Source organism: Miscanthus floridulus, chromosome 4 (genome assembly GCF_019320115.1).
Source record: "Miscanthus floridulus cultivar M001 chromosome 4, ASM1932011v1, whole genome shotgun sequence".
Taxonomy (NCBI): domain Eukaryota; kingdom Viridiplantae; phylum Streptophyta; class Magnoliopsida; order Poales; family Poaceae; genus Miscanthus; species Miscanthus floridulus.
In genome coordinates, this window is record NC_089583.1 from 66,593,439 (window position 1) to 66,605,897 (window position 12,459).

At 47.2% G+C, this 12,459-nt stretch overlaps 1 protein-coding gene and 1 pseudogene across 1 annotated transcript; both read right to left on the reverse strand.

The window, feature by feature from the left end:
* Positions 1-373: 373 nt before the first annotated feature.
* Positions 374-820, reverse strand: LOC136548583 (serpin-Z2A-like). Its single transcript, XM_066540059.1, has one exon. It carries the CDS (start codon positions 818-820, stop codon positions 374-376), a length of 447 nt encoding a protein of 148 aa, XP_066396156.1.
* A 2,799-nt stretch (positions 821-3,619) lies between these two features.
* LOC136548584 (carotenoid 9,10(9',10')-cleavage dioxygenase-like) lies at positions 3,620-7,598 on the reverse strand (annotated as a pseudogene).
* Between the last annotated feature and the right edge of the window lie 4,861 nt (positions 7,599-12,459).

The window sequence follows — 12,459 nt, forward strand, 5'->3', positions numbered from 1 at the left end:
GGTGGTGAGCTGGCGTCCCTATCCACGCGCGCGAGAAATGACAGCGGGGGAAGGCGGTTCGGCAGAGTAGGTCTGCGGCGGCGGCGACATGGGTATAGTGTGATCGTTGACCTCCTAGAGAAGGGATATTTAGGGATATTTAACTTTTTACCATCATAACGGATGTCCACTCCTCGGATAGCAGGTTTAGAATTGGCGCTACGATTTTAGCAGCTGAAAGAGAAAAACGATACATTTTTTCTACAATTGCTGGCGTGGCACGCCAACTCAGCTGGCCAGCATGGCAGGCGAAAGGAAAATAACCGCCCCTGCCCCCACCCTCTCTATCCCTGTCCACGCGCGGCCCGGCCCACTCCAGCTCACCCTTCCGCTCCTACTTTCTTCTTCCTCCCTCCACGGCACGCACCTCGGCCTTGAAGCACTCGACGGCGGTCGCCCTGAACGCCAGCTTCAAGACCATCTCGTCGTCGTGCCAGACGCCGCACGCGGACGCGATGAGCGGCCCGCCGGACCCGGAGCCATCGCCGAGCGCGCCGCGGATGAGCTCGGCGAGGTCGTCGCGCGCCGTGGCGCCGAGCAGGGCCAGGAGCTCGTCCAGGGCGTCGCCCCGTGCCCCGGTCGCCACCAGGGCCAGCGCGGCGTAGATGGACAGCGGCGAGAAGACGACGTTGCCGCCGTTGCCGCGGTCTCTAGTCTTGTTGGTGGCGAGCTGCTTCGCAAGACGGAGCGCCAACGACGTGAGCCCGGCGCTGGCTGCGGAAACGAGCTGCGTGTCCGCCTCCGTGGACCCTGGTGATGTGATGGTGCTGGGGAACCGCATGGCGAGGTTCTTTGTGTTCTTGGGGATGGATCGAGGAGGACGGCACGTACGGCGAGGCTGTATTTGTAGGACGGATTATATATATATATATATATACACACACACACACATACATACATACAGGGAAAGGATTATAATTCTGATCCGATCCGACAACGAGTATTGTTTTTTATATTACCAAAAACAGTTCCTAGCTTCCCTCTATAAGCAAGCGGGGCCTGGAGATAGCAAGCGCGCGGCGCGGCGGCAGTTCTGTGCACGGCCGCCTCCAGCCCTCTTCTACTCCTCGTAAACTGACAAATTATTGTGCCTATGCCATTTACTGATGATTCAGTCACATATAAGTTCTCTATACAACAGTTTAATTCTAGTTGACAGCTTGCAAATTCTAGTTCAAATTGGCATGATGCCATGAGATATCGAGACCAAGATTATCGAATTCCTGAAATGCCATCACTAAGAAAATGAAATTGCTCTGCATTGCGGCCACCTCAGGTGAGCATACATGAAATGAAGCAGCATATCCAGAAGAGAGAGAGCGAGAGAGAGAGAGAGAGAATTTTCCAATCAGCCGACACGTATATTTCCCCATCAACTATGCATGTCGTCACATGCGTACTCAACAACCATCACGAATGACTCCAGAATAGGATCGCTAAGTAGTTTTAGACCGAAGCTTATAGATTTGGTTACAACTTGGAGACATGGAATCCAGAAAAAGGCTTTCCGAGCCCTCCGAGCCCAGCTCACAGCACACCATCTGACTGGATTAGTACATCAAGGAAATATATCCGTAGTTTCTTCACCAATCTATGCCCAAATTCCTTGAGGTGAAAAGGTCTTCAACATAGCAGATTACTGGAGCTGATGACCTGACAAAGTTCTGCATTAATTTGAACCTTTGCTGATTCCTCTGCGAGTGAAAAGGAAATATGGTCAGCATTGCCACAGGTCAAAGTTAAGCCATATTACCATATGAAATCCCAGATATCCTAGTATGCTTTTGATAAATCTGTACCCAGCACTATCATCATTTTTATGAATCATGAACTTCAGAGAATCATAGGGCATACAGGAATATTAGTTTGTCTCTCACTGGATGATAGTGCTGGCGTCTGGCACGACGACGAGATGGTCTTGAAGCTGGCGTTCAGGGCGACCGCCGTCGAGTGCTTCAAGGCCGAGGTGCGTGCCGTGGATTTCAAGACAAAGGTGCTGGAGGTGAGCAGAGCGGGAGGAAGAAGAAAAGAGGAGCGGAAGGGCGAGCTGGAGTGGGCCGGGCCGCGCGTGGGGAGGGATAGAGAGGGCAGGGGCAGGGGCGGTCATTTTCCCTTCACTTGCCACGCTGGCCAGCTGAGGTGGCGTGCCACGCCAACAATTGTGGTAAAAATGTATCGTTTTTCTTTCTCAGCTGCTAAAATCATAGCTCCAATTCTAAACCTGCTATCCGAGGAGTGGCCATCCGTTATGATGGTAAAAAGTTAAATATCCCCCTAGAGAAGGAGCTGACGGGCGGGTCCCACTTGTCGGTGAGAGAAAGGAAGGGGGAGAGGAGAAGGGCTGCTGTTGCGCGGCTGGGAAGGGGGGAAGAGAGGGAGATGGAGGGAAGGGGGGAAGAGTGTGGGCTGGTCCGCGCGCCTGGCGCCGATGGCGGCCCAAGAGGGAGAAAAAGGAGGGAAGAGAAGAGATGGACTGCAGCTGCGGGCCAAGGAGGGGGAGAGGGAGTAGTTTAAGCCCATGAACTATTTCCCATTTAGAATTCTCTTTTTAATTTCCAAAAAATAAACGAAGGCACATATGAAAGAAGGGCAAGGAGGGGCGTTTACCGATGAGGCTGGTGAAGTGACATTTGCCTTTTCAGCTGCTATAAAAGAATCTGGCGATAATCTGAGATAGCTCCTTACGGTACTCGAAGTCCAAGATGAGGCAGTTTCAGGAGCGACAACACAATTGCTGTAGCAAGGAGCGACCGATGAGGCAACAGAGGATGTGCACAAGGACATGGTATGTGAGGATGGCCACTTCGTTCCTCTTGTTGGGAGTCCTCCTCCATCTTGACAAGGATCTGGTGGACCGGGACCGACGATGGAAGCGGTGGCGCTATTGTGTGAATCGGAGAAGGAGTGCCTACGGGGATGTGTTCGTGAGCTCCTTAGTAATCAGATGGAAGCTTGCTTATTAATCAGATGAGTGAAGAGAGGAATAAAAATCCAAGAAAGATGGATAAGGGAAGTGCAAAAGTATTATCCTTGCCTTTGGATCTTGCGGCAATGAGCTTGAGCGGACACAGCGGTGAGTGCTAGCTTCATCACTGCTGCTTCTGTGCGGGCATGCCAATGAGGCGTATCGGCGTGGAGCACGATCTTGTTGGCGGTGAATGGTGGCTTGCACACCGTTGAGTAGGGGCGGTCACGCCATTTCAGCAGTGGGGAGCTAGAGCGGTGATGAGGAACAGCAACACTGAGGAGACACGGTGGGAAAGGGCCTGTGTAACAAAAAGTAGGAATCACGGGAATTGAAATTTCATCAAAACTTTCTAATTTGGCGTGGGAGCCCTGCGCGGGATTGAAAATTTTTGACGAAAGCGGTACTATCCTGACCGTTTACAAGCAGTGGTGAATGCACGGTACCATCTCCACTGGCTCAAACTAGTGGCTAATGGAGTACATAGGCGATTGGGTCCTACGAAGATGTGAACCCTGACGACAGACGTATAATCCGGTGTTGAACTATAAGGCACACAAACTGAACGTTTAGGGTCCCTTTGGATTGCGGGACTATTGGAGTACAAATTGAATGTTACACTAACCGATCAAAGCGCTCGGGGGCTACGGCCTGCTTGGTACCAGGATCACGGACAAAAATCTGCAGTACATTAGGGAATTAAGAGTAACAGGACAAAAGGCATGCATGATATATACGATACAAATTAAAACAAGAAGTCTTCTTTACAACCAGCAGGGACAAGAGGAGCGCTACCGATCTACTCATCATCCTCGTCTGAATCCGGACAAAAGGTACGCGGGCCCTGGCGTAAGTAATGGTGATGGAACAGTTGGGAAATTAGTCAACGTTGACTGCCTGGACCACCGACGCTGGTTTAGGGCCGGCGGCCATATTGGTTATCTCTGTTGGATCTGTATTTAATACAGCAGAGAAAATGAACCTTAATATTACCGCCGGATCTAACAATAGACCGTCGGTGATAGTGGTTTTTCTCCGCCGGTATGTCTCCCAACTTCGCCCCAACATCTACGAAACGACGGTGAAACTCACCACTGCCGCTCCACAAGCAATCAACAACGATGATCCCGGTGGTGATAAGTCCATCTGTAGTAGTGATTATTCATTTTTTACTGATGAAAGTTCCATGAAAGCCATAAGGTACTCTTCGCGGCAATGTTATTTTTGCAACAGGAGCATCTTCAAATCTTTTAGCATCAACTATATGCACCTGTAACATAAAACATAATATTGCAACATATATTTCCTGTATCACTTGTACGACGAATGGGATCATTGCATCGTATATCCAGCAGAGAAAACTTGCCTGTGATGTATTAGCTTTCTCATCATGTACAAACGAAATTATCCACCCATCATCTTCATGTGACCCACCAACTCTCGGTACAAATGATGCTCCAGAGCAGAACTCATGTTTACCAAGCCAATGGTACTGCATCTTTATGGGACTTGCACCTGATATCTGTTTTTGGTCATAGTTCAGGATGGGAATCCAGAGGAATGAGCAGTTAGACTAATCCAATTTATGCTTTGTACCTCTGTGTTGTTTCTCTCATCAAGGTAGAATTTCGCAAAACCTCCATATTTCGGATTTACTGCAAAATTAGATAGTAGTCAGTCAAGCTGAGATATGACATCACTAGAAACAGAAATGTAACCTATACCAATGAATTCTCTATGGTCTTTTGTTTCTTTATTTCATTCCTCTTATTGTGTTGGAGGTTACTATTTACTTTCCTACGTAGATTCTGAGGTGTTAAATACATAAAAAATCTGTTCAATTTTCAGCAGTACCTTTCCCACAATTGCCACAAGAATCCACTACTTGTGCATAGGCATAACTATGTTGCAAGCCTGTGTACTGGTTATTGATAATTGGAAACTCCAGTGAAAACTCTGTCCCAGTTAAATATTCCCCTGAGACACTCTTTGTTTTCAAGTTTAACCTCCATTGGTATAGCCGAAAGAAAAACTCCTCGGTAGTTCCTTCATTCATGGGCTTGTCATCTTCAGTAAGCTCAGACATTTTAGAGTGACACTTGTTCAGCGCAAGTCTTGGACCTGGTATTATGGAGTCAGGTGAACGAAGTCCCTGTACCACAACCTATGTAACCATGGAAGAGTAGTTCTCAAAGGCATGTTCTTGGCAGTGATTATAAAATCGAAAATAATTAAATGCTGGATGAATATTACAGATATATGGAACAGGCTAACCACTCTTAGCATTGTTATACCTCGTCGCCATCTTCAAAACAGTTGACAAGATGGAACATGCAGAATGGTTCAACACTAAACCAGACAACTGAATCTGCATCACCATAACGGGGCATCACCCCAATTCTTGCATAACTTTCCTTCTCAAACTGAATCAACCTGAGCCAAGGAGTTTTGTATTATCTTTTGCAAATTTAATAAAGCAGAGTAATAATATCTTTAACTGAAAAGTTTGTCATGATTACTTACTGGCCACCTTTAACGAGTCTATTGATGTCGATAGTAAGTGGTATATCCATGATTACATTGTGCCTACATCAAGAGAGTGGAATTCAGGAATGTGGTTCACTTTCAAATTCATTGGGAATAAATGATGTTTTGTCGGACCCGTACTTCAGAGTAACTCCTATATCATGACAAAGTGTACATCTGTCCAGCTTGAGGTCAACTCTATGCTTTAGTTTGGTTCCATCAGCTGCAGTCAGTTAGAACTTGAGCTGGAGCCTTATTTTTGATATCGAACATGGTGTAAAGAAGATTGTATAAAACTGCAAACTTGTATAAATAAAATACCTGAGACAACACCAATTACAAGGAATGGCCTCTTTGCATCCGTTCCAAAGATGACAAGCTCCCCTGATCCAGGAGCTACCTAAGTTCATGAGTGAATGACAAGAATTGTTGAGTCTGCCTATTCATAGAATCCAGAAGTATGTAACACGCGTCTCAAAACAAAGAAGAAGAAAGATGTAACATAAGTCTCACAAAAAAAAGAAAAAAGAAAGATGATGTAACATATTCTGGTTTGTAGCTATTCATTATTAGAAGTTACATGTTGAATTTATACCAACGAGCAACATGTATCCTTGTCGTTGGAGAAACTGCTGCAACAGTTCGTATTGAAATATTTTCCAGCTATGACGACAGCTGTGTCACTGTCTTGTTTCTTTTTGTCAACTACGATAAACTTTGATATAGCTGGTGCTAGTGCTACAGAGACAGTAGTACCATTACTTCTATAGTAAGTGTATTCTCATTCCCTAATGCCTATTGGTGCTTCAATAACTGATGCTTGTCAACTCATTCGTTTAGCTTGTGCAGTTGTCCATACCTTTGGATGTGCCGTGAAAGCGTGCCGATCCCATTCCCCACCAATGTCCCATGTACCGCCAGTGTCGAGGTTATCTATGCAGATCTCTTGAGGTAGATGGTTCTCAGCGACAGCAAACACCCTGCCGGCATGCTCAAACACATTGGTGTTGCTGATGTCCTTGTTCACCTTGCCAAATCTCAGCTGTGTTGCATGATCACTCGTTTCAGAATGTCTGGTGGATCGCATATAATCTGGATTTGCAAAGTTTTGCTTACATGGTTGAAAATGTAGGCGGCGATGACGGCTGCAGAGTCGCCCGCGATGGCAGGGAGGAAACAAGGTTTCTGCCGGGCTGTCTCTAGCTTGAGCGTCTCGGACTGCACATAGCGGTTGGCATAGGAGAGTGACCAGGAGCCTGAAGTGTTTTTGGTGAAGTAGAGGGCATGGAGCATGCCCTCCCCCTCAACCCATATCTCCCTGGATTGTCCGAAGATTGAGGACGTGGAATGGAGGGCACCAAAGAGTGGATTGGAACCTAATAATTCCAGAAATCGTTCACCATTCAGATTCAGCAGCCAAGAAGCAACTCTATCTCCTGCTTATGGACTGACAGAGTAAAAAGAAAATACTGAAATTAACTGTCACCATTTCTGATGTACACCCCCTCGGGGAAATCATCCGGTATGGCTCCTTCAATCTGATTCTGGTGTATCTCTATGGCTTCACCAATTTCATCGACCGGCGCAAAATTGCTCTGCAAAGAAAGCCCAAGATAGTCGTCGTCACTTTTGCTCAGCCAGAAAAGCATATAAGAGGCCATTGGTTTTGTTTGCCCAAGTTACCTCGGAGGGATTCAAAGCTTGATCAGTAAAACTGAAGGTTGCATCAACCAGCACATCGAGAAATCTCTGCGGCACATCCTTTAGGGCCTTCGACGCTCTGTCCATCTTCGACGAAAGGTGCCCCAGGAGCTCACCAAACAAAGGCTTCTGTAGGAAGAGGAGGAACACGACGAGCACATCATCAGGCTACGGCACAAGAATCATCAGGAGTAGTGAGAGAGATGCTGAGATGATTGACCTTAGAGCTGGTGCCCACTGATGCTGCAGTTCTTGCGCCAGCTGACATGGACATGGACGGTCGACCGCCATTGGTGCGACAAGACAGAGGCAGAGGCAGAGGCAGAGGCAGGTTGGAACTGAATGAAGCCGACGCTTTCATTATCATCGTGTCGTGCAGGAACCAAGAAGAAGAGCCCCGGGTTGGGGACAAATCTGCCTCGGACTTATATATAGCATGCGTACCGTACGTATCGATGCACGTCGGGACAAAGGCCCAGTTGCGAGCCTATCCATACATAAGAAAAAGGCCCAGTAGCATGCCATTCGTTGCCGGAATATCCCTAGCTCAAGTTTCGTACTGCCGGCCCGTTCAAACAGTTTGGACGTATGTACTAGTAGCAACGGCCCTGATGCTCATCCACGGAAGCGATTACGTTTTTCCTGCATCATCAAGCTAAGCTAAGCATAGTTTAATTTTGTCTGGAACTGGGAGCAGGGAATTAAACCTTTTCTGGTTCTCTCCCGGGGCCTACACCTACACTTGTTGAGAAGCTACTTGGGAGGACAATGCAACCAAGATGGAAGACAAAGCAATGTTGATGGGCGCCAATGCAAGTTATATTATCAAATTCCTTATGTTATCGTAGGGAGTGTGCTAGTTTGTTGTATCCCATTTCAAACCTATATCTCCCCTTTTATAAACATTGCACATTTAAAATGCAAGCTTGAAAGATTGTACTACTCTTTCTTTTTCTGCACAAAAGAACGCCTCCTAATTCGCTAATTTGTAGGAAGATTATACTGGACTTTTGGATTTGAAATAAGTTTCAGAAGACATATCTAACTCAGTTGATGGTGGTTGATATAGCAGTTCTTATCGTAAGTTCTAGTGTGAGTATAAAGTTTGTGGCAGGTATTAAAAGATGTTTTTTTTTACTTTACATAGAGTTCTTGTTCGTGAACTCTTAATCTCTACCAGTATGCTGTAATAAGGCACATGATCGATGATGGGTCTTGGCTCAACTAAGACTTGGGAATAATAAAAGCCTTTTATTTACTCTAAAATTTTTTTGCTGCTTGCCAGATCGATAGCATAGATGCCGATAGAACAGACGCAGCCGAGGTGATGCTTCACCAAATGAAACCTCAACCTTGGACTCAGGATATTATATATAATAACTTTTTTATTTAGGGGCTGTTTGTGTCCGGGCCATACCTGGTCAGAGCCGCAGTTAGGACCAGGTTCAAAATTTCGGCGAAATTTCACGAAATTTGGTAATTTCGGTGGTGGCCGAAAGAAAGATTCCGAAATTTTGTAATACACTAATACATGTGTTGTATAACTTTAGACTCAATTTTTTATTGTTTATATTGCATATTTTTTGTATTTAATAGATTGTAGTCATAATCATACTATATTTGTTTAGATTTAAATGTTTTAGAAAAAAAACATACTCATGTGCTATCTCTAAAAAAAAATTCACCGAATTTTCGGCCGAATTTCGCGAAATTCAGTAGTTTCGGTGGTGGCCGAAATTTTTGCAATACCGAAATTGAAAAACCTTGGTTAGGACAAGCCACACCATGAAGGGCTACCGTTTGGATTAATAGCCTTATTAGGCTTGCCACAACTTTTGAAAACTAGAATGAGTAGTAATTTTCGCCACACTTGTGGCGTTAGTTTTCCTCGCCGCCAGCCACAATTGCCATAGTTTGGCGTGGTACGTTGAGGCTGGGAAGCAGACTAAAGAAATATACTGCGAGAGAATATTTGCTGTTAGATATATCCATATCCAGCTCACCCTCCGATCAAACACCGCTCGTCGAACCGCCATTCTCGCATCCAGACGCGGACGGATGGATGAAAGCAAAGCGCATGCGCATCGTCAAACATTTTTTTATGACGGAAAACAATAAACAACGTGCACGATCCGGTGCTGACGTCGTGGTCGTCACATGCAGCTCCAATAAAATGGCATCCTTGGCTTCAGATTCCCTTCGCTGACCTGCCCACCAGAGTTTGTCTGCACCTGCGTCCCCGCGCTCTAATAAAAGATGGTTCAATTTCTTGTTCGAGACGACAGTTGACAGTTCATCCGCTCGCCATGCTTGTTTGACGCGTTGCCCCAGCATTATTCTACAATACCGGTCTCGATCTTGTTCGTTGATTGCAATGTGAGTGATCCCTCTAATCGTGCCTCTAAGTAGTCCACCATACGCTCAAGGCTAACGTAGGCACTGCATCGCCCTCAAGGCTGTTGGCTTCTACTCTTCCTCGCTGATGACTGGGATGTTTGTGTGTGCACGTGCTACGTGAGGACCATTTACACATGTTACCTTCGCTACGTGAAAAACAGTTTCTAGCACGGTTTTTTTTTAGGGGCGGCTGGCATTGGAGCAGCCCCTACAGTGGCGTGCTCGGGCTCCAGCACAGCAACCGCCCCCTACAAATACGTCGGATTTGTACGGGCGACTGGTACGTAGAGCTGCCCCTAGCTGTGTCCATTTGTAGGGCGGCTGAATCACCAGCCGCCCCTATAAATGCTCACTGTATATATAGCAGCCACCTTTTTCCACCTGCCAGTGGGCTCGATACAAAAATATCTTCCTCCTCTCTTCCACTTCTCCTGTTGCCTCCTCGTCTCCACCGCTTCTTCCTCCCCCAACGGCAACTCCTCCTGCTCCCTCCGCACCGGGCCACAGTCGGCCGACGACCGGCCCTAACAGCGCGGCCGCCCTAGGCGCGTGCGACGCCGGCAACCTAGCGAAGCGACCCCAGTGCCACAGCTGCTGCTCCGCCCCTCCCGACACGATCAAGCCCTAGCGCGGAGGCACGGACGACGATCGGCCCCAGCAGCGCGGCCGTCCCAGTGCACGCGACGCTGGCCGCCCCGGCGGCGTGGCCCCAGTGCCATCGTTGCTGCTCCGCCCCTCCCGACACGAGCAAGCCCTAGCGCGGCGGCACGGATGCGGCTGTCCTGGTGCGAGAGGCCTCAGTCGCGACCAGCCCTAGGTGAGGGTGTGTTGCCTCCTTTGTTCCTCTCCCTTCCCTCGCCGACGCCGGGGACGGGCAATTTGTTGATGGAGATAACTATTGGAACGAGGGTCAGGCCACCACGATGAGTTTCTCTGAGGTTTGGTTCCGCTGCCCCTTTGTCCTTCTTTCTTATCGCAAGCAAAGAGATAACAAGCACGCTCAATGTTTGTTCAATCCGATTTAGCCAAGTTGCATACCACTCAAATGTTGAAAATTATGAGGATGTTTATTTTGTCCTAAATTTTGTGCTGCAGCTTCGACCAACTAACTTGCTTTGGATATCAGTTTTGCCTTGCTAATATCGTAGAGTTAATGAAAGGGATGCCTTCTCCATGCTACCAGCAACTAATTTTAGTCTGCCTCCATTAGCACGGCGTAGTTGCACTGGAGACCACCAAACCTATTAGTCTGGTTTCGATTGTTGTGAAGACTTGGAGGTGTATCTCAAACAAGTCCATCCCCTTTGGTATGGGTGTCTGGCAGCAGCCCATCCCTGAACATGAGCTGCCATCAGACATGTTCCGGCCACACGTCGAGACGCAACCGCTTATGTATTCCGAGACGTTGGTGTTGCCAATGTAGCCAAGGGTGAGGCACCCGATGACAGTGAACTTGTTGAGAGTGTCTGAGAACCGGAAAGGGGGTAGCTTCTAACAATGTCGCCCACCACTGTATATCCACTACTACTATCATTCTGCTGTTCTACCACCATGGAGGAGTTCATGTGCCAAGTGTCGTTGTAGCAGTAGGTCGTGATGGGGTTGAGCACGCGAATGGTGCTGTTGGTTAAGGAAATGTCCAGGAGCTCATGTCCACCGATGAATGGTTTGGAGATGCCATTTTTGTCTGGCTGACAGGTGACATCGAATTCTCCTGACACGGAGCAGTTCTCGCCGATGCCAAATGGGTACAATATCTTAACATCGCGACACTGCATTTGGCGTGCAGAACTAGGAGCAGCTGTTGCAGGGATGCAGTTCTCGCAACAAGTAGAAGACCAAGGCCAAGCTGCAAAACAAGTTCCATAGTTTTGGCCTGCAAAAGTAGAAACCACGATTTTAACTAATTCTAGCATTGTTCAGATTAATTACCTCTACCGCTAATAAATGTTTGGTATACAAAAATCTACATGATACTATGTATGTATTGTAACCATAAGAGTGGACATATATAGTATCTTTGCTTTGTACTCCCTCTATCCTCAAATATAATGTAGACTCGATTTTATGATAAAAAATGACGCATACAACATTTTCTTAATCAGTTGTGGAGCTGGTCAATTTACATCCCAAGAGCCACTAAGTATGTAATCCATATACCTATAATAATGTGTACTTTTAGATCAATTCCACTTATTAAATCAACAACAAACTTGATGGAAACATAAAAGTAGTAAAGAAAAACAGCAACGGCTGCATGCTCGCTGTCACTGCTCACAAAACGACACACACGATACTGACAAGATGAGGATATGTATGGCCGAGCAAAGCAGAGTGGAAGGGATGGCAAGAGCAGCACGACGGTGGTCTTGGCGGTGGCTTCGACGGGGCTAGCTCCGGCGAGGATTGCCGCCGGCGTAGGTAGCTCCGAGAGGGGAAGGAGGGAAGGGAGAGGAAGAGAGAGAAAGGGAGAGTAGAGAGCGAGTTGGCGATGGGAGTGGGGATGGTGAGCTTGGCAGCCATGGCTGGCTTTAATAGCCATTGCGAGCTCATAGGAAGGCGGTGGCTAGGAGAAATATCTCCGACGATAGCTGGTGGTGAGCTGGCGTCCCTATCCACGCGCGCGAGAAATGACAGCGGGGGAAGGCGGTTCGGCAGAGTAGGTCTGCGGCGGCGGCGACATGGGTATAGTGTGATCGTTGACCTCCTAGAGAAGGGATATTTAGGGATATTTAACTTTTTACCATCATAACGGATGTCCACTCCTCGGATAGCAGGTTTAGAATTGGCGCTACGATTTTAGCAGCTGAAAGAGAAAAACGATACATTTT

What these genes read in the sequence shown, in the direction of transcription:
- LOC136548583 (XM_066540059.1), bottom strand. Translation starts at nt 820, where the DNA reads ATGCGGTTCCCCAGCACCATCACATCACCAGGGTCCACGGAGGCGGAC.